Here is a 23065-nt window from a genome sequence, read left to right on the forward strand (position 1 = left end):
TATGACCAAAAATGACATTAAAATCAGCCCAGATTTTAAATCATGTCTAACATAGCTCTTTGCTTTTTATTTTAACTAGGTTTCATCAGGCAAGATAAAACTAAGGATACTCAAAGAACAAATTCCAGGTAAAAGGATGCTAGTGTTGGAAAAACTGTTATAGGAATATAGATAACTGCCTTGTACCAAGTCAGACCATTGGTCCATTTAACCCAGTATAGTCAACACTGTGTGGCAACACTGTCTGGCTCTATAATAATAATAATGATAATTTATTATTTATACCCTGCCCATCTAGCTGGGTTTCCCCAGTCACTCTGAGCGGCTCCCAACAGAATTAATGATCATAATAATAATGAAGTGATAAAACATCAGCCATTAAAAGCTTCCCTAAACAAGGCTGCCTTCTGATGTCTTCTAAAAGTCAGATAGTTGTTTATTTCTTTGACATCTGATGGGAGGGCGTTCCACAGGGTGGGTGCCACTACTGAGAAGGCCCTCTGCCTGGTTCCCTGTAACCTCACTTCTTGCAGTGAGGGAACTACCAGAAGGCCTTCAGAGCTGGACTTCAGTGTCTGGGCTGAACGATGGGGGTGGAGACGCTCCTTCCGGTATCCTGTGCCGAAGTCGTTTAGGGCTTTAAAGGTCAGCACCAACACTTTGAATTGTGTTTGGAAACATACTGAGAGCCAATGTAGGTCTTTCAAGACTGGTGTTATATGGTCTCGGCGGCCACCCCCAGTCACCAGTCTCGCTGCCACATTCTGGATTAGTTGTAGTTTCCGGGTCCCCTTCAAAGGTAGCCCCACATAGAGCTCATTGCAGTAGTCCAAGCAGGAGATAACCAGAGCATGCACTACTTTGGCGAGACAGTCTGTGGGTAGGTAATACAAAATAAAAAAATTCCCTCCAGTAGCACCTTAGATGCACGCGAAAGCTCATACCAATAACAAACTTAGTTGGTCTCTAAGGTGCTACTGGAAGGAATTTTTTTATTTTGTTTCGATTATGGCAGACCAACACGGCTACCTACATGTAACTAGAACTGTGGGTAGGTAGTGTCTCAGCCTGCATACCAGATGGATCTGGACACAGAATTGACCTGCACCTTCATGGACAGCTGTGAGTCCAAAATGACTCTCCTGGGTTTGGGGCTGGAGTCTTTCTCAGCCCTAACTGAGACCTGCGACACTTTGCATGAAAAACAGGTGTCTTACTACTGAGCTATGATCTTTCCCCAGGGTTTTCATTATACCTTGTAATCAAGTTACATTGAAAACTTTGGCTAATGGTTAGACAGACTATGCCACCTTGACAAAATACTTTCTTTTGAAAAGTAGCTACCCAATGAAATAAATAAATACATAAATTGAGCTTTGGGGGAACTTTTGGTCAGTACCTGTGGAATTCAGTTTTAAGGATTAACACGAGACTCTGGAATACAGGAGACGTATCCTCCTCCAGTCTTGAAAATCAGGCCCATTGACCTACTGCCCAAATAAACCTAACAAGTTGCATAAGCCATAAGGAATGCACTAAAAAATCCGAGGTACATCAGATATTTTTTAGAACTTTCAGTGCCTCAGACTATTTTGAAGTCCTGTTATAACTATAACACACTTGCAGCCATAGAGCTGCCTTCCTGACATCACTATTGCTAGAGCTTTAGTCAGTGTTGTTTGTCATTCCCCGAGTTCACGAGGCTCGTTTGATGGCAACAAGAAAACCAAGCCTTTAGCTTCAAAGGCTCGGTTTTGTGGAATACTCTTGCCAATAGAGGTTCAGGCGATACCTTCTCTTTCAACTTTTAAACATTCACAGAAAAAAATTCTATTCTGTCATGCTCACGCAGGCAGTTGCGAATGCATCTTTCAACAATAGTTTGTTGGTTTTCGAACTTAAAATGTTTATATGGCTGTTTGGTTTTACATAAACAGTGGTACCTCAGAAGTCGAACGGAATACGTTGCAGTAGTCCGTTTGACTTCCAAAATGTTTGGAAACCAAGGCGTGGCTTCCGATTGGCTGCAGGAAGCTCCTGTAGCCAATTGGAAGCTGCGTAAGCTGCGTCAGACGTTTGGGTTCCAAAGAACGTTCGCAAACCGGAACACTTACTTCCGGGTTTGCGGCGTTCGGGAGCCAAAACGTTTGACTTGCAAGGCATTTGGGATCCAAGGTACGACTATATACTGCTGTAAACCGCTCTGATACTTTTTATGAGTAGTGATCAATAAATATTTTTATAAAAAAGGCAAGCCTACCTGGATGGTGTGGAGGCAGGGCATCAGTGTGGTTGGGGCTGCATAGATGCAATGGGGCAGCCAATTTGCTGCATGGCCCCAACCTCACCACCATCCAGGGAAGCTGTAGTGACACCCGAGTCAGGAGAGCAGATCTAAGGGTCTCTCTTGCCACACCAGCCATTATTGTTAAAATGAGTTGCAGTGAAGTAATAAAATTCTAGTCTGAAGTCTTTGCCATCCAACTGGGACGTTTTTATCTGAACACAAACAAGCTCTTGCCTTGTTACTTCATTTTTATCTAGTGATCTAACAGTATCCTATAAACCTGTGGGTTTTAATTCTCTGAGTCCACATGTGCACTGTGGTTTGTCCAGATGCTTCCACCTCTCATACAGAGCATTCCCCATCGGTGCCTCGTTTTAATCTGTACAGTTTATGGCTTAAAACAACAACAGCAACAATGCTCTACTACATTTTGCAGCTCCAGAGCCAGCTAAGCAGCCGCTTGCAAGTAAAGTAGCCAAAGATGCAGCCCCTGAAAAGCCCAAAGTGAAGGGAAAGGCATGTGGGCAGTGTGAGACAAAGACAGCGCTCTTGGTAAGTACGTGAAAGAAAGGAAGAATAGCCGCACTTGTTAGTTCAGTACACTCTTGAAATACTTTTAAATTATTTCTCTGTGGTGGGGTTTTGTTTAATGCCTATGAAGGCTAGTAAGTACCCCGTATTGGATTTTCTTAAAATACTGTTTTACACTATCTGAAATTGAGCACAAAAAAATAAAATAAAAAAATTGTCCAGTAGCACCTTATAGACCAACGAAGTTTGTTCTGGTATAAGCTTTTATGTGCATGTGCACTTCTTCAGATCTTTTTTATTTTTATTTCCACTGCATCAGACCAACACAGTTACCTACCTGAATCTGAAATTGAGCATGTTGGTGACTGAGCAGACTGGCAAATTGGGCCAAAAATATGAAGCAAGAAACTATTGCTGAAGTTACTGCTCTGCGTACTGTGCTTCGTTTGTAAAATGATTTGCACATTTCATGTTTTTTTTAAAGAATAAAACACTATCACTGTTTGCATTTCAGACTAGCCCCTTCATAAAGAGGAGGTTAAAATACCTGTCCTATATTGTTCAGACGATTCAGACATTATTCTACAATCTCTCTTTCTGCCCCATCCCCCCAGTAATTCATACTATACTGTGTTCATATCTGTTTCCTGTCTTGCTTCCTTAATACCATAGTGGGGCCTACTAATATAATATATTTTGCATATAGATCCCATACAGTTGCCTTTTTCCATGCCCAACCCATCTTCAATAGATCACACAGTTGTGGAATCTATAGAACAGGGACGTCCAACTCCCAACAGACAGCGATCTACTCACAGTATAAAAAAACTGGCAGTGATCTACCCATTGTCATTGGCTGGACCAATATAGAACATAGTGATCATTAATAGGAACATGAATTCTGATTTTATCATTTCACCTCATTTTAAGCTTGCCTTCTTGCATAGCATGACTGTGATTAAGTGGTATACAAATGGTTGAAATTTAAAGGAAAACATTACAGTTGTAAAACTTGTTTTGCTGCTTATGTGAGACACAGTGCTGTGTTCTTTTAGCCTTTTCTGTCAAGCTGTTCAAACCTCCACACTATTGTAAGGTGTATATGGCTTCCCAAAACTTTGAGAGTTACCTGGCTGATCTGGATGCCATCCTGTTGATAGCAAAGGGAACAGTCCTGGCTTCTTCACTCTGCCAGCCTTGGAGCTGGTGCAGCGAGTGGGTATTTTTTCCTGCCCATCTTTCCACCCTGGCCACTATGAGTGGCAGGGCTAAGAGAGCAGTGCTGGCTTTGACTCTCCATCAAGCTCCACCCCCAAGTTAGCTTAAAACTTGAACTTTCATTCAGATCCATGAGACTTGACTTAGTCACGGCTAACCTCTGATTTCAATGTGGGATCTGACAAAGGCAATTCCACTGGAAGGGGGCTACTAACTAAGAGTGCAACACCATGAAGAAGGCCTCCACAACTGAGTCATTCAATGCTCAGACAGTAGGGAGAGAGGCACTCCGGAAAGCAAGTCCCAAATTATTTGGGGCTTTCTAAATTATCTGGCTCCCATGCAGCAAAAGACGCAAGAAGTGCATGTGCTATAAAATGCCTAGAAAGGCCCTTAAGATAATGTTTATAATAAATCAACGGAGAAAACGTTTAATCCCAAGTTCGGTCTGTTTAAAATGTAAGCTTCCCCCAGATAGATGCAGACAATGGCACAATAATTTGTTTAGGTGAGATAGAGTTGTACCTAATTGGGGTGACGTTTTAATTAAAGTGACAGCCTGACTGAACACCAGTTGAAAACTTGAAATCCCACTTCACACTTGTCACTTTCTGCCTTCAGTTTTTAGCTTCCCATCGTGAGCTGTGATGAGACAATGAAAGCTGTGTTATTAACCTTAGGCTACAATCTTATATGCACACTTCCCTGGGACTTAGGTCTCAACGAACTCAGTGGGGCTTTCTTCAGATAGACATGCAGAGAGCTTTGCTGCTAGTTCATGTTTATGCCTTCATTTTCTTTTTTTCAAGGTGTGCTTAGAGTGCGGAGAAGATTACTGTCCTAGCTGCTTTGCCAGAGTGCACCAGAAGGGGGCACTTAAGCTCCACAGAACTACTTCTTTGCAGGTATGTTGCTTTCAAAAGTTTTTATGTTATGATTGTACAATAATCCTCTCGAAGGAGGCACACATCTCATTGCCATTATTATTATCACAATTCCAGGAGCTCCTTTAGTTGTCCCATGTAGAAATCCTTTTGTTGGGATCCTTTTCTGCATTTATTATTTTCTGCTTTTTTATTCATTCATTCATTCATTTTATTTATTTATTTATTTATGCTTGCAATTCCAGGAGCATCATTAGTTGTCGTACCTTTTTGCTGTGCTGAGGTCATTTTTTCTGCATTTATTCTTAGACAAATTGCTTATATAGAAACAACTGTTTATATAGAAACAATTACAAACCAACTGAAAACTCAGAAGACAAGACTGGAAATGTGTGACCATAATTACCGTATTTTTCTCTCTATTACACACAGATTTTTTCTCCTAAAAAGGAAGGGGAAATGTCTGTGCGTGTTATGGAGCGAATGTGGGGGGGGGGGTCCCTGGAGCCGATTAGGGGAGCGCAGGAACAAAAATCAGCAAAAATCAATCGTGCGTTGTGTCGGAGAGGGAAACCTGAAAAGAGGAAGTGGTTGCTTTCCTGCATTCTGCCTCAGGGTCTTACTGCCCACCCTCCTCTGTTTTGTTGCTGTGTTTGCTCAAACGGAACAAAGAGCAGGCAAATCCCCTCCCCTCCAGGCAAGCAGAGGGGAAAGCAGAGGACTTTCCTTCTAATTCCTCTCCGTGCTCCTCGCAGGCAGCCAGAAAACATGCAGGAGGAGAGAGAAAGCTGGCTTCGGTTTGTGGAAACTTTTGCCTTTCTTTCCTCCCTCCCGTAAAATCCCTCTCCTGCTTTCTTAGCCAGCTGCTTCTCTGCACACCGCTCTCTTGTCCCTTCTGTGTTTTTCCTTCACTCCCCACTTAAAATGTAGTTACAAAGCATGGATCCACATGGATCCTCAGGATCTTTGCATTGGGCCACCCCAAATTCACCATCAGATCACATAGCAGCCTGCCCCCCTAAAATCACACACCCACTGTTGCCTGGGGCTGCAATGGTGCAAAAACGTGGTTAAAAAGCATGGATCCACATGGATCCTCAGGATCTTTGCATTGGGCCACCCCAAATTCACCATCAGATCACATAGCAGCCTGCCCCCCAAAAATCACACACCCACTGTTGCCTGGGGCTGCAATGGTGCAAAAATGTGGTTAAAAAGCATGGATCCACATGGATCCTCAGGATCTTTGCATTGAGCTACCCCAAATTCACCATCAGATCACATGTCTGTGGCCACAGCATGAAGCACAAAAATGATACATCCACTGTTTCATTCAGGATTTTTTCCCTTGTTTTCCTCCTCTAAAAACGATGTGCGTGTTATGGTCAGGTGCGTGTTATAGAGCGAAAAATACGGTAGGTTTTTAAAGAAGGTGATTGACACTTGTCAGGTGATTGTCGAAGTGGCTGTAACCGCAAATCAACAGGCCTTCAGAGAAGCTCTCTGACGACTAGCTGATTCTCAGAGGGAGGCCCTTTGAGTCTTGAGTAGAGAGGTGAATGCTCCTAAAACAGAAGCATTTTCCTCTCTGCAGAGAAAGCAGTATGTGTGCGAAATGTTGGGGGAGCACATGAGAATGCACAGTATGCTAAGGTGCTGGGAAAGGGATTTGCCTCCAGACCCTACTTTTGGGGTTCCTGGAGGTATCTGGCTGGCAGCTATGAGGAGGAATATGCTACACTGGTCGGGCCTTTGGTCTGATCCCTGTTTCATCCTTGATTGCCACAGTGTCTCATGCCATTGTTCCACCAAGCATGACTCAAAGCCATCCAGGAATGTGGCTTAACAACACTTATGATGCGCTGTTGAGTGAAACTATATACATCACAATACGCTCATCAACAGTAGCAGAGACTGTCTCTGAAAGGTGGAGTTGAGAGTTTGTCGTCTGAACCTTAGCAAATAGTATAGGAAATTGGCTTGTCATCCGGTGGAGGAGACGGACCTGAAATAAGGCTCCGTAATAGACGTTAACAAGCTCCTGTACCTGCCGTAAGTTATCCCCCAGTGACCAAAGGCATAACGTTTGAAGATTTAGTGCATTCAGCACTACAAAACGCAATCTGTTTCCAAATACATGGCATTGCCACAGTTCTGGTGCAGAAATTCTGGGGCATGTAATTGTACAAAGGGGGAAAGAGTTGGCAACATTAAAGGGTCGGAAAAGAAGAAAAGGGAGAAGTTAATGTCCTCAAAGTTGTACACAGGGAGGGGACAGGGCCTCTGAAAGGGAAAATGAAAAATGGGGAGGTGGCTGGAGAGAGTATAAGCTTTGTCCTTTGCAGGGAAATAAAGGAGAATTAATAACATTTTTTTCCATCAACTTTTCTCTTGCCATATGTAGCCTTGCTTTGTGATCTGATTGGAAACTTTAGGATGCAGTTCCTTGCCCTTCCATGAAATATTTGTAACTGATTTTTCCTCCTTTGCCTTATTTCAGAGTGAAGCTTGCCACCCTTTAATGCAGTCTGATGTTTCTTTTTAAAATAATAATAATAATTATTATAATAACAACAATTATCTGAATGAGCATGAGGGGACACTTGCATGGCCTTGAAGTGACACTTGTAGTTTACTTGCCTTTCTGTTATTTATTGCCAAAAACAAATTCTCAAAGCGTTTGCTACTCTGCTACTCCCAAAGAATAGCTAAGGGTGCCTCCGTGCATGTAGAAAAGAATGAGGACAGATGTGTAAGAGAGAGAGAGAGAGAGAATCTAAAAGTCAGCAGAGTAGAGAAAGTCAGATGCTGAACATAACAGGCAACGCAAAGCACAGCAATTAGACTGCCTCTTCGTAACATAAAAGAGTATTCACTAATTCCTACAGAAGAGAGAAAGAATTTACATTGTGTGTTACTGGGGCTGTTGATTCTGTTGGAGCATCTGCTTGGAGTACTGCTCTCCAAAGCTTGGAAGAGGAATGATTAGTGGCTCCAGTTCATCATCTGCCACATGGATATGCAATACAACACCCTGTTACCTGTAGAATTGACTTGAATATTCTCCAGTTAGTTTTTTTTTAAGTAGCCGCAAACCATTTTTGCGGATTCACACGCACACATGAAACAACAGCTTCGTTGAATATTTGCCTTTTTTATCCTGTTCGTTTCATTGGACTGAATCACACGTGATTTTTCTGATTGTGCAGTCTCCTGGTAGGGGAGTTGGTATATGTGCCATAGGCTTGTATGATCCCTCCTTCCCTTAATCCAGGGGTCAGCAAACTTTTTCAGCACGGGGCCATTCCACTGTTACTCAGACCTTGTGTGGGGCCGGATTATATTTTGAAAAAAATATATGAACGAATTCCTATGCCCCACAAATAACCCAGAGATGCATTTTAAATAAAAGGACACATTCTACTCATGTAAGAACACGCTGATTCCCAGACTGTCCATGGGCCAGATTTAGAAGGTAATAATAATAATAATAATAATAATAATAATAATAATAATAATAATAATAATTTATGTATACCCCGCCCATCTGACTGGGTTTCCCCAGCCATTCTGGGCAGCTTCCAACAAAATATTAAAATACAATAGTCTGTCAAACATTAAAAGCTTCCCTAAAGAGGGCTGCCCTCAGATGTCTTCTAAAAGTCTGGTAGTTGTTTTTCTCTTTGACATCTGGTGGGAGGGCGGGTGCTACTACCGCGAAAGCCCTCTTGCCTGGTTTTGGTTCCCACTTCTAGGCCATGATTGGGCAGGATCCGGCCCCGGGCCTTTGTTTGCCTACCCATTCCTTAAACACTCCCAAGAGTCAGTTAAAAAAGAAAAGAAAAGATCAGTCAAGCTGAACTTTGCCATTACATTTGCACTGGCCATCTATGACTTGGGTTTGTCCTCCAAATTAGGACCAGGAATCGCACATGGAAGCTGGTTTCTAGTCCTGTTTGGGAGAGAGCAAGTGCAAAGATAGTTTGCCAGTTCAGTTGCAACAGAACCAGGAAGTAGCAAATGTGAGTGAGTGCATGAAGGGAGGAAGGAGCACCTAAATGCCATGTTCCCAGTCTTCCAAACCATTGTTTGGAGAACTGGACATGTTATATGTGAATCAGCCCGTGCGTTCTCTGACTGCTGTTTCAATACTATTTTCTGCCATTACATGCTTCTGCTGGTAATTTCTGCTTCTACACAAACTATTGCTAAATGATAAATCCCTAGTCTTACTAATTCTACCTTGCTTTTCATCGAGTGATAGCCTAGATTGTGTTCCAAAACATTTCAGCAATGTGTAGACAGTTGCCTCTTCGATTGTCTACTTCTGATCCTTCTCCACTCAGCTCACTCTTGAAACAATGGGTGAAATTCCTGGGAACAGGGATTTTGTGTGTGTGTGTGTGTGTGTGGAAATCCAGAACAGAAGCCTCCAAGTGCAATAGAAATGCCTAGTTGACTACATCTACTTGCAGGAGTTGGGGAACCTTTGGCCGTCTAGATGTTGCTAAGCTGATGCTCCTTTCAGCCCTAGCAAGCATGGCCAATGATCAGGGATGATGGGAGTTTGGGTACATTTAGAGGGCCAAATATTTCACACACCTGATCTGCTATTTTGTGTACTGCAATAGAAGATCCAGGCAGCATACCTGTAGTCTCCTCTTGTTGGTTATGCAAAATATCTGTTTATGTTTTGAATTCAACATATGACTTACTTTTTTCCTGTAGGCAAAAGCACGTATACCAGTAAGGAAACTGGAGGCTGCTCAGCAGTTCCTGAAAACAATAAATCCTGAGGAATCTAATGGCTGCGTAAATAACGGACTGAAGAAGGAAGTTAATGATATATTAGTGAATACTTCAGACATTCCTTCACCTTTACCAAAAATGCCAGCCTACAATATTGAGGTAATTCAGGAAATTTACCATCAGAAGTGTTGTGTGTTTTAAATTCTACAGAAATTTCTCTTTCAGAATCACAGCAGATTCTTTTAATTGTTATGGTATGGATGCCAGCCAGTCGAAGGAATCGTTTTAATTGTTATGGTATGGGTGCCAGCCAGTCAAAGGAACCGTTTATTGAGGGTGTGGTTAATTTTCTAGGCATTTTCAGTCTCAGGAATTGATTCTGGAAATCTTAGGGTTCTCTCCTTGGGGGAGAATAAGGGGAGGATTTTTGACCTCCTGAATTGGTCCATTAGTTAGAATGTTATTTTTTGAAGGGGTATGGCTATATACTTATATTTCACTTGACGGTTCCAGCGGCCATTGTACACTATACTTCGCTGAGAGCGAGAGTTACTATAACCTTTTTTCTAGAGGAGGAGCCACCATCCCTGCTTTCGCAGAATGGCTGTACCTTCAGAGCTGAGAGTTTATGCTTGGGTCAGGGTCTGGTCCTCCCCACTCCCTAGCCAGCACTTTGATTTTTCTCTCTCTCTTTTCAAGAGTCTTTCTGTTTTTCATCTTGCTCAGTCCTGTCCGTTTTAACTAGATGCGGGGACTGAGATTTTGTTACAAGTCAAAGGAACCCCCAAACACTTTTGGTTGATTCTTTGCCTTATATTGCACGTCACACCTGGGGTAGTGTTCTGTGTTTTTTTGGCTGCTAATTCTTTCCATAGTTTTCCTTAAAATTAAGGGGGTGGATGGGTGGGAATATTCCGTAGCTGCCAGTCGGTCTGGATGGCAGGGGGCAGCTCTTGCACCAGAAAAAAAATCTAGTGACTCCAGGAGGCACCATTCCCAATATTACACAGCGCCATCCAGAAGCAACAGAAGTTAACCCAGAAAGAAAAATCCATTTCCCTTCTGTTTCCAAGTATTTCACTGGATTTGAGTATGCATATCTGTACTGGATTAGGGCCATTGTGGTCATATAGAGATTTCCTAATGCGGTCTTGAATTGCATTAGTGATAACTTGGTCCGTTTTGAAGCTTACATATCAGGCTTACTCCATGGTAAAGGTAAAGGGGCCTCTGACCATTAGGTCCTGTTGTGGCCGACCCTGGGGTTGCGGCGCTCATCTCGCTTTATTGGCCGAGGGAGCCGGCGTACAGCTTCCGGGTCATGTGGCCAGCATGACTAAGCCACTGCTGGCGAACCAGAGCAGCGCACGGAAACGCCGTTTACCTTCCCACCGGAGCGGTACCTATTTATCTACTTGCACTTTGACGTGCTTTCGAAGTGCTAGGTTGGCAGAAGCTGGGACCGAGCAACGGGAGCTCACCCCATCGCAGGGATTCAAACTGCCGACCTTCTGATCGGCAAGTCCTAGTCTCTGTGGTTAAACCCACCCGTGTCCCTTCCTCCACGTTACTCTATTCTAAATACCTGATTTCCTTAGATTCAGGAAGCTTTATATATTCCAAGTGTTTGGTATAAAACAGGTTTGTGACTGACTGGCATACTGGGATGTATTGGAAATGGGTGAATTTTGGTTAACCCAGATTAATTCTCAAAATCAATTCAGGAAGCATCTACAGAACCTTTTGTGGAGGATAGGCCCGAGAGCCAGAGTGGTGGGTCTTTACTGCATGGTGTGTTTGACGAAGAAGAATCTGCAAAGTCTTTTCAGGAAGCTCTGAATCAGTGGAGAAGTAGAAATAACTCTCCGAAATCTAAGGAGGAACGTTCCTGTCAGGTTGGACCAGGTAAGGATTAATAATTGCTACATAATATTTGGAAAAGAAAGCTGATCTAGCTTACATTCTAAGTATTCCACATGACACAAGGATAGGTCAGTATTTGACTTGTGAATGATGACAGTGATTGTCCAAAAAGTGGGGAAATATTTAAATAAATTCCTGGGCATGAACTCATTTAAGGGACACCTCACTGCCCTGATTACTTGTGGGGCTTAGCCTACACATTTGGCTTGCAATTTTTGTGCATTGTGCAAGGGATGCACTAATGCGTGTTGCATTTTATGCTATTAAATATTATCAATTCTGAATTGTTTTCTTAGTATTGTTAATCCCATTGGTTCTACCAGAGCTGTAGAGCTACTGTTGGCAAATTAATGTGAGGGATGTCCTAATATGTTTGAATGGTAGCTGATAGTTTTCTCTATATTGTTATAGAAAATACTGGTTCCTGTCAGGTGCAGACAAGCCCTCCAGTTGCGAAGAAAGCTATTGAAATTGATTTCAAGGAAGATGGCTTGAAGTATATGGAAAGATTATTGATTAAGAAGCATAGAAGGTATTCGCTGGATTGCTGCAATACACAAGGGACTTTAATCTAATTGCTTATTCTAAAATAGTCTAATCAAAGTATTCAGGCAGTAATATTGGAAAATACTCCTTCATAGGGAAAGGAGTTGCTGATTTAGAATGGTTATTGGGAATGACTTTATGGATGTCAAGGTAACTTAGGGTACAATGTTACCAATAATTCTGAAAGTGTTGAAAGTGAAAGTGCTGTGAAGGGTTGCAATTTTATAAATTGAACTTGAGTATCTCAGTAGATTTGCACATAGCGCTAAGCCAAAACCATGGCTTTCTACAAGCAGAAGTGTGTGGTTCCCTTGAGAAGAAATCACATCCCCTTTGCACCTCCTCTGATCCTGCTGCTGCTGCTGCTGCTGCACTACCAGGGCTAAACCGTGGTTTGGCTTAGCATGTCATCGAAACCCGGGCATGTTATTTGTCACACACCAGACGAATCAGGAGCCGAAACCAAGGTTTGTTCTTGGGTTTCATCTTGTGATTTGTCCAAAGGAGTTAAACCATAAAGCCTGGGTTCTGATGACACGCTAAGAACCAAACCATTGTTTAACTCACAGTAGCAGGTCCAGAGAAAGAGCTAAGCAGCTTTGGTCTCTCTGGGATCCTGCATGTTTGTGCTGCACCATGGCACTATGCCTTTGTGTTGTGACTGAGACTCAGCAAAAGACCCAGTCTGGAAGTAGATAACCATTGTGGGTAGTCAGGATCAGTTTTCTCACATTCTCTCTGCATACTAAAAAGAGTAACAGTGTGATAATAGGCTTGCAGTTTTAAAGCATTTCCCCCCTCTTTGTTTTTTTAGAACTCCAGTTGATAAGTTGCCAGATAGTATTATAACAGATGAACTGAAACTTGAAAAGCCACAGATTAATGAACCTGATGACACTTGGGTTGGAGGAGAGGAGGAGGAGGATGAAGACGATGATGATATAGCATTTGCTCGTTTTGAAGGTTTGCTGGGCTTCTCAATCCATTATATACCTTTATGCTCCCAGTGGCAAGCTACATCAAGAATCTGAATGGCTAATCAGGTTTATGGACAAAAAATTCCTTCCAGTAGCACCTTAAAGACCAACTAAGTTAGTTCTTGGTATGAGCTTTCGTGTGCATGCACACTTCTTCAGATACACATGTATCTGAAGAAGTGTGCATGCACACGAAAGCTCATACCAAGAACTAACTTAGTTGGTCTTTAAGGTGCTACTGGAAGGAATTTTTTGACTATGGCAGACCAACACGGCTACCTATCTGTAACAGGTTTATGGAATAATTGCAATTGGGACATACTGAATTCCCCAAAAGCGATTTGACAATTTACAAAGTTAAATTAAGATGCAGTTGCACCAACACTCAAATGGTGGTATGGAAATTTGGGAGTGTGAGGTGAAGCAATTGCACAGCCATTTCATTCCTTGCCCAGAGAGGATAATATTTGAAGTACATTAACCCACTCTCTCCATGTGAAAATGGTTGTGTCACCCAGTCTTGAGCGATGCAGGAATCGAGAAGGTCGGGCTTGACAAATATTAGCTTGGTTTACAAGCCCAGCCTCTCCTTTTACCCAGTTCCTAGCAAGGAGAAAGGGAAAGGTAGAGCCTTGCCTTGCTTCTTCTTCTTTTTGGAGACTTGTTGCATAAGGGGGAAAAAACCCAGGATAAAAACTTGCTGGTTTTTTTGCAAAGTTCCTGCGAGTGAAAGAAGGCACTGCCTTGTCTTCCTGCCCTCACTTGCTAGACAGCTTGAAGGGCACACAGGCATGAGCTGTAACTCTCATTCAGTCGGAATGCAGATTTACAGGATGGGAGATTTGTGCTGGCATTCCCCACCTTTTTTAAAAAAATCTACATTCAATCAATAATTGTAGATAAGATGGTTTTATTTTAAATAGGCCAGGAAACATTCTGAGTACAAGGAAGCATGATGCTAGATAAAAGTCAGCTATTGCAAATGTATTTTTTTTTTCAATTTGTGAGATCTTAATACCCTTTCAGTGCTTCCAGTCTGCAAAGTTTGTAGATACAGGGTGCTTTAATGCTTCCTTTTTTTTTGTTTGCCAACTCCACACGGCTGATAAAATCTGGTAGGAGACAAGTGAATATGGGTGTCCTTAGAACCAGTGAATTTAGGGGTGCTTAGGTGATTGTTCTTGAGAAAGACTCTTGACTTTTCCCTCAAAAACATCATGTGTCAATGGTTACATATTACACTGTAATATCAGAAATGAAACTGGAAATACATTGTCCAGGCGAGTCCTTAAAATTTTTCCTTTCTCCAGACAATCCCTTGTTACCAACCTTATCCAGATTAGTTAATCCATAATGGGGTTTGGGGTTTTTTTTTGTCTCTGGCTCCATCCATCGCTCTGCTCACCGCACTTACTTTTCTTGTGAAATTATACTGCTGTTGAGCCATCATCCTATCCTTTTGATTCTCCATGTTTTCAGCATTTCCCCCCCATTCACTGAGCTGTTATCACACATTGTTACTACAGATAGGGATGTTCCTGCTTAGCACAAAGCGTACTACCCTAATGCTTTCAATTATTCACACCTAGAACAAGAGGCAAGAGAATACCTTGCCATTAGCGCTTCCTCAACAGACTGGAATGGCTGGCACTGCAATTTCGCAGCTGCGTAAGAACAATTATTTAGTACAAATCTAAAATACAAACACTGGCAGAGTTTTAATTTTTAATTCCAGCTAAAGAAATGAAAAAGTACTGGGCAGATGTTTCCAAAGGAGAAGAGCCCGAGGCACTTCTTGCAAACGTTGAGCCCTCTCTGGAAATCAGGGTCCTTGAAGACGTAAGTGTTTTATTGCCTGGCTAGTGCAAGTTCAGTTTCATTTGTTGCACTTAGTAGACTTCACAAAATATACAGTAGCATAAATGTGTACAAATGGGATCGCCCACCACATACAATTTCCTTTGTCTGCATTCCTGTGACAGTTAACTTGACAGGCTTGTTTTAACAAACCCACGGTTGACCGCAGTAGCACGAAGTGAGGTGAGAAGAACACAAATAATCTAAGCAGAGCTGAACACTGGTAACATTAACAGCAGATAAAGCAGAAAATAAATATGGGATCCGTTGCATTACAGGCTTGTCAGGAGGAAGAAATATGGACATGAGTTTGAGAAGTGGTTGCAAAATGCATAATATACAGCATTAATGGCCCATCTTTCTAACAAATATTCAGGGCAGTTAGAGCTGGATTGCATTACAAGCCCCAATGTTTCTGCGTTGTTTATGTGTTAACTTTACGTATCCATTCTTTTAATGAATGCAGCCAAGGCAGCGGAACATTTTCATGGATTCCCTGGCATCATCTGATGGCATAAATTTAGCCAATATTTTCTGCTACATTTTGAGTCAGGGCTTACCTTGCACTTATTTTTGGTACCCTGGAATATGCTAAATAATGTGCACCAAGAGTGTGCTCTTTTTAAGTTACAGAGAGTGCCTTGGTTATGTCAGCAAAAAAGCAAACTCAGCCCTTGTGGCTGGGATGAAGAGGATGGGTAACAGGTCCAGGGGACCCCCTGAATTATAGCCTCTGTCATATTAGAAGGAAAGTGCAGAATGAGCTCTATTTATACCCTACCTACTTATGCTGTGAAGGCACAGCTGACTATGCTGGACCAAACAGGTCATTGATTTTTATAACAATTCTTGTGGCTTCTGCTTCGATGAAATGGATTTGCCCAGTCAACAAGCGTAAAATGAATGCACTGTATTAAAACTATTTTCTACACAGGCTTATTATTTAGAGCAATTGTTGAGAGTCATTAGCTCCCAAACAGTGGCTTCTCTCCTTTTTGTTATCTATCCGTATTGGGAGGCAAAGTGGGATGGGAATGAAACTTGTCTGGTGCAACAGGAAGCCTTGTTTGTTGGTTTAACAAATTTTATATGCTGCTTGGTGGTAAGAAAAACTGTTTTAAGTGGTCTACAAAAATATAAAATATTAAAATTATCTGTTGAAAACAGGCCCAATCCTCAGACAACCAAGGGTTTGTTGTGTCTACGGTACCATGTAATTGTTTAGATTTTAGGTTACAGTATTGCGAACATGACTGGGCTTAGGATGGAGTGGACTGAGATTCTCTTTTGAATGAATGAATGAATGAATGAATGAGTTTTCTTTCTGATAAGGCTTGCAAAGAGGAGCCAGAAGAACCTGCCAATTTTGTGGTGTCAGAAGCTGGATCTGATGATTTGATTGATTACAGGTAATGATTACAGCCTAATTATGGAACATGGTTACACACATTTGTGCTGACACATTTTGATTTGCATCCTGCAGTTTTCCCTGGGACTTTTTTATTCAAACCAGAACCTGAACAGGCATATATTAGAGAAGAAAGTAGCCCATTTCATGCCATATTCCAAGGCAAGGGGGCTCCAAGCACTGAAAAGGGGTAGCAGCATTGCACTGGTGGCCCTGATTCCAGGTCACCTGATTCCCCAAACACCACCCCTGATGTCCACACATTGAGTGTAAACACCCGCAAAACAGAAGCCTGTAGGTGTAAACTTCTGGATCCATTGAAAATCTGTTGGCGTATAAGGCTAGGCATGCAGACTTCCATTTTGCAGATGCCTATCCATAGAGTGTAGGGCTGGCTGATCAGAAGGTCAGCGGTTCGAATCCCCATGACGGGATGAGCTCCCGTTGCTCTGTCCCAGCTCCTGCCAACCTAGCAGTTCGAAAGCACGTCAAGTGCAAGTAGATAAATAGGTACCGCTCTGGCGGGAAGGTAAACAGCGTTTCCGTGCACTGCTCTGGTTCACCAGAAGTGGCTTAGTCATGCTGGCCACATGACCTGGAAGCTTTCTGTGGACAAACGCCGGCTCCCTCGGCCTATAGAGCGAGATGAGCACCGCAACCCCAGAGTCGTCCATGACTGGACCTAATGGTCAGGGGTACCTTTATCTTTACCTATGCATTTTGCAGATGTCAGAGGTGTGGAAAGGGAAGCCACATTACACCGGAGGCAGGGCCAGGAGTGCAGTGCTGTTGCCTTTTCAGTGTATAGATGCCCCCTTACCCTAATAATGCATGAAGGATCTTCCCAACATAGACCTATTACAAGCATAAGAAGAGCCATGCGGGATGAGGCTCAAGGTCCAGCATATATTTCTCAAAGTGGCCAGCCAGATCCCTGTGGAACCCCAAAGGGAGAACATGCACATGACAGCCCTCTTCTCACTTGTGATTTCCATTAGCTGGTGCATGGAAGCATACTGCCTTCAACAGTGGAGCTATCTGGCTTCTGATTTTAAGTTGTAAAAGACCCATTGCCTCATCCCCTTCTTGTGAGCAATGTGTGCAGAGACTTCTGCTATTTCATCTCTTCAGAGTCCGCTTCAACTGAAGGATCTCATCTGCTGCTCAGTCTCCTGAAAATCATATTTTAGAATCTTTAACTTGGCCTCATTTTTTCCCTTTGTTTCCTGAAACATGTAGCACATATTTTTGTATTTAAATTACAGCTTTAAAGAAAAAAAAGGAGTGCAATTAATGAAATTTTCTGTGTGGAATGTAAATGCAAAAGTAATTATCCCAGATAAAAATCATAATCACCACACCAAATCAGTATCAAATGGCTTCAGTGTAAAATTATCACATGGTCTGAATGCAGCAGCTGGGCTGGTGACTGGGAGTGGTTGCCGAGACCGTATAACTTCAGCCCTGAAAGATCTACACTGGCTCCCAGTATGTTTCTGAGCACAATTCAAAGTGTTGGTGCTGACCTTTAAAGCCCTAAACAGCCACGGCCCAGTATACCTGAAGGAGTGTCTCCACCCGTTCAGCCCGGACTCTGAGGTCCAGCTCTGGAGGCCTTCTGGCGGTTCCCTCACTGCGAGAAGTGAGATTACAGGGAAACAGGCAGAGGGCCTTCTCAGTAGTGGTGCCTGCCCTGTGGAATGCCCTCCCATCAGAGGTCAAGGAAATAAACAACTATCAGACATTTAGAAGACATCTGAAGGCATCTGTATCGGTAAATTTTTTATGTCTGATGTTTTACAAGTTTCATATGGCTGGAAAAACCTAGTCAGATGGACGGGGAATAATAATAATAATAATAATAATAATAATAATAATAATAATGTGTTTTTAAAGCCTTTCTTTAAAAAGAAGTCATTTTCTCTCTCTCTCTCTCTCTCTCTCTCTCTCTCTCTCTCTCTCACACACACACACACACACACACATATATGTATTTATATATGTTTATCTCCCATAGACCTGTAGGAAGTTTCTTTAATGTCATTTCTGGTCATTTTCTGTTCCAATTTTTTTCTTGTACCTTAAGTGGTCCCATGTCGGAAAATCAGAAAACTGAACCTGACGTTTTTCTGGCGCAAGCTGGCAATATTACCACCAGGTCATCGCTTTCACCTGCAGCTCAGAAAGAACAGTGTGTAAATATGCTTCATAATAAACAGAAAGAAACACCTCGAGGTGAGCTTATGGTAGTCATTTCTACTAGTAAACGAGGATTTGTGTTGACATAGTTTTCTCCCCCAGAGTAGGTGGTTTGTGTTTGCACAGATGTCTTAACCCGTGGATAAGTGACAACTTCTGTGCTTATTCCCAAGGGCGCACACCTTCCTAAAAACCAATAGTGGGTACCTTTTAACCTCTATACATAACTAGCTGTTTCTGTTGACTATGCAGTCAGGCAGGAGGCCTGAATCTCCCAGCATTCAGAAATGCTGGATGAACCTTTGACCCTTAAGCATGATTCCTGGAGTATGTACCACCGAGTAAAGATTTGTTTAAGGGAAACAGCTTAAGGTGAAATGTGGAGGAGGAAATAATAAAAGATAGCTATCTGCCTGCTTTCAAACTTACATAGGCGGTTCTTTTGTGGACTGAACCTACTTTGTTCCTAGCTTCTGTCTGGATGTGCAGCCCCTGAGTGCAGGTCCCTGGTTTTACATGCGAGTTGATGTAACGTGTGTTAATGGCCTATTTTAAGGCAGTCATTTGAGAAACTACATGCAGGGATTTGAACTGACATGGTTTCTCTCTCTCTCTCTCTCTCTCTCTCTTGCTTCAATTCTTTAGCAAGAGCACCTTTTGCAGAGTCAGGAAGAGCAGATGGCGCTTGGGGCTGTTCCGGCGCAGAGGAAACGGTTCCTAGCACCCCTTTTAAAGGAGCTGCAGCAAAAGAGAAACATTCGAAGACAAGGAAAATTAGCACTCACAAGAAATCGGAGCAGGCTTCTAGACCGCCCAAATCGGCTCCGAGGGAACCTTGCGCAGCGATGTCCGCAGAGTCACACGAAGCGTCGCTACTCACTGCCAAGTCTTCAGTGGTAAAAAAATAAATAAATAAAAGGAATTAAACTCCACTTTTGTTTTTTGGGGAGAGGGGGCGGGTGCCATTTCCTCGTTATTTGTAGAATAACAGTGGGAATAAATTTCTGTCTTGTATGGCGCAATGCACTTTTTTTTCATTTCATCTTGTGAATGGGGCCATTTTTGGGCCAGTTGAACCACTGCATTGTTTCATCTGTCCGGAGGGATGAGAAGAGCAGGTGTGGGGAAAGGGGACAGTAGAGGATGCAGAAGGAAAGAAGGTTTCTTATTCCTAAGTCTCTACAGAAGGAAGGGCTCTGGCTCAGTGAGAGAGCATCTGCTTTGCATGCAGAAGGTTCTGGGTCCAATCCCTGGTATCTCTGGGTAGGGCTGGGAGAGAAATCCTGAATGGTTTCTGCCGGTCTCAGTATAAACCATGAAGCTCTTTGGGTGACCCTGGACTAGATCCTCCTCTCAGACTAGCCTACCTCATAGGGTTGTTGTGGGGATTAAATAAGAAGAGGCAGAACCAAGTATGCCACTTTGAGCTCCTTGAAGAAGAAAAAAGGTGAGGTATAAATGCAGCAAATAAACAACAAGCTTCTACCCAAGCAAGAATAGGGAGGTAAAAGCATAGGTTGGCTCTACCTCCTGGTTGACTGCTAGCATTTCCTCTCCCTCACCCTGTTTCATTTAGGACTCTTTGGTGGCAATATTTCCCATTCATAAAATAATTCAATGAAAGGATCCAACAAATGTAAAAGATTCATTTCAATGGATTATCCACATACTTTCCCCCATGGGTGGCTCCCTGAACAGAATCCAAGAGGAAATCCCCAGCAAGGGGGGGAGGGAGGGGAGGAAAATACTACCCACCCTCCAAAAGTATCTCAAGGGAGCCCCCCACTCCCATTTTTCTCCCATTCTAGGAATGAGGAGGCCCCACGTAACTCCTGCCTGGTGGGACATTGGGAAGAAGATTTTCTCCTCCTTCTCCTCTTCCTTATTATTTTAATCTCCCATACATCCACACAATTGACTTTGGGGAAGGGTCTTGAGAGTGCCTGAAATTGGAGGATTTCTTTTTTAGTTTAGAAGCAATTGTGATTAATTGGTACATAATCTGTAGAACTAAAGAATACACAAGCAAGAGAGCATTGCTTGCGGAGGTTGTGTTACTGCCCCCCCATGCATGTCGATGGAGCACGTATCAGTGTGCTCCATCCCCCCCTGCTCCTGTTTTGCCCCCATTCTGCTTTCTTCTGGGTCCCAAGGGACCTGCACATCGACAATCGTCCTTCAGTTGGATGCATCTAAAACGGTTGCTGCCTGTGTAATTTTTTTGTGCCTGCATATTTTGCTTTCCGGCAAAACTCTATGAACAGAATCAAGCAAGAAATTAGGATTCTGCTAAAGGAGTCATCTTTAAAAAGTTATATAAGTGTAAACTATTTCTTTAATCCATTCTGAGTTACAAGCCAATGGTCAGCAACTCAACAGGCCACAGTGCAGAGAAAGCACAGAGAAAGTTTCATTGTCATCATGCTAGGAGGGGATGATAGAATAGTTCTTTATTACATGCTACTGCCTTCCTTTGGGGATGCGGGTGGTGCTGTGGTATAAAACCACTGAGCCTCTTGGGCTTGCAGATCAGAAGGTCGGCAGTTTGAATCCCCATGACAGGGTGAGCTCCCGTTGCTCGGTCCCAGCTCCTGCCAACCTAGCAGTTCGAAAGTGCGCCAAAAAAAAGAGCAAGTAGATAAATAGGTACCGCTCCGGTGGGAAGGTAAACATACTTTCTGTGTGCTGCTCTGGTTTTGGTGTTCCATTGTGCCAGAAGCGGCTTAGTCATGCTGGCCACATGACCCGGAAAAATTGTCTGTGGACAAACACCGGCTCTCTCAGCCTGTAAAGCGAGATGAGCACCGCAACATCAGAGTTGCCTGCGGCTGGACTTAACTGTTGGGTCCTTTACCTTTACCTTTTACCTTCCTTTATTTTTGTTTGATTTGGCTTTCTTAGACTTTGATGCCTTCCTAGAGGGGTTTCAAACAGCACCTAGGAACAATATTGGCTAAGTTGTTTATAAATATCCGCCCACCACCCCTTCTGCAAAAAGCAGAAGCTGCATCAGTAGGTCAGACTTTCCACTGCCTGTCACTGTCACTTATTATTTAAAGAGTAAGCAAGGGCAAGGACTAGATTTGTTCATTAAAAATTAGAGGGAAAAAATATTCCAGTGAGGTAGATTTAGAGGATATGTTTCTAAGATGAGCTGTGGTTTTTTTGGGGTGGTTTTCTCTCTCTCTCTTGTTGTTAAAGTGTGTTTTTGGTTATATACAGTGGTACCTCGCAAGACGAATGCCTCGCAAGACAAAAAACTCGCTAGACGAAAGGTTTTTCCGTTTTCGATTTGCCTCGCAAGACGAATTTCCCCTATGGGCTTGCTTCGCAAGACGAAAACGTCTCGCGACTTTGTTTTCTTTGTCTAAAAACAAAGACATGTTTTGTTTATAAAGTTAATTTATTTTCCCTTCAATTTTTGAACTGCTCTTTACAGTATGTGTGACTTTAAAGAGCAGTTAATAAACTGTTGTTGTACCAAATTTGGCTTTGTTTGGACTTTTTTTGACCATAGGAACGCATTAATTGATTTTCAATGCATTCCTATGGGATTTCGTGCTTCGCAAGACGAAAAATTCGCTAGACGACAAAAATTGCGGAACGAATTAATTTCGTCTTGCGGGGCACCACTGTAAATTGAAGATTGATTAAAGGGCAATTATTTACTTGATAAGATGTTTGCTTTCCCTAAATATGGCATATAGTTTTTTTATGGAATTGCATTTTGTGTATGCACTATTGATTTGGATCTTGATTTTTGCTGTTATGTTGACAACCACAATTTTTATTTTTATTTTAAAAAAATATACAAAAAGTGAAGAGAAATAAGAAGCTGTGGCTCGGAATTTGCTCTCATTCATTAGCTCTGGAGGGGCTAGGAATACTATTAGGGACTCGAATTGGAGGAAAACAGATCAGTAGCTTGCTGGACTCTAGCCTTGGCAGGAATTTCAGAATATTCTTAAAGCAGACATTTGGGAAACTTTGAGCCTGCATTCCCATCAATCCCAGCCAGCATGAACAATGGTATGGGATGCTATGAGTTGTAGTTGCAACAAAATCTGGAGTCCCACAGACTCTAAAGTCTCGGTGACACAATATATAATAGTGGATTCTTTGTGCTTGCCTTGTAAGATGTACACCTAATGTATTTAATGCAACCACAGCAATGCAGTTTTGTGACCTTTTAAAAGTCTGAGTTTCATTTTTATGCATAATTTCAACCCTGTGTAACTAAGCGAATTTCAACATTGCCAAAATTCCTAGCTTTTTGAAGAAAGACAAGATAATACATGTGGATAACTTTAGCTTTTAATATCCGTATGATATTTAAAGAATAGTTTTAAGGGTAAAGCTGTACACCATATGGCGCTGTGGGTTAAACCACAGAGCCTAGGACTTACTGATCAGAAGGTCAGCAGTTTGAATCCCTGCGATGGGGTGAGCTGCCGTTGTTTGGTCCCTGCTCCTGCCAACCTAGCAG

The 23065-nt window shown here is 42.5% G+C and overlaps 1 protein-coding gene across 5 annotated transcripts in view; it reads left to right on the forward strand.

Moving 5' to 3' along the window:
* The window catches only part of ZBBX (zinc finger B-box domain containing), a 47323-nt gene that overhangs the window by 14302 nt on the left and 9956 nt on the right, over positions 1-23065 (forward strand). For all 5 annotated transcript variants that reach the window (XM_028731470.2, XM_077929796.1, XM_077929797.1 and 2 more), the window contains exons 5-15: positions 80-128; positions 2724-2839; positions 4846-4941; positions 9649-9828; positions 11394-11574; positions 12004-12124; positions 12953-13101; positions 14851-14954; positions 16305-16381; positions 18467-18615; positions 19225-19475. In XM_028731470.2, coding sequence (XP_028587303.2) covers positions 80-128; positions 2724-2839; positions 4846-4941; positions 9649-9828; positions 11394-11574; positions 12004-12124; positions 12953-13101; positions 14851-14954; positions 16305-16381; positions 18467-18615; positions 19225-19475 — 1473 coding nt within the window. The remainder of the gene's footprint in view (positions 1-79; positions 129-2723; positions 2840-4845; positions 4942-9648; positions 9829-11393; positions 11575-12003; positions 12125-12952; positions 13102-14850; positions 14955-16304; positions 16382-18466; positions 18616-19224; positions 19476-23065) is intronic.

The sequence above is a fragment of the Podarcis muralis genome, chromosome 6 (genome assembly GCF_964188315.1).
Source record: "Podarcis muralis chromosome 6, rPodMur119.hap1.1, whole genome shotgun sequence".
Lineage (NCBI taxonomy): Eukaryota > Metazoa > Chordata > Lepidosauria > Squamata > Lacertidae > Podarcis > Podarcis muralis.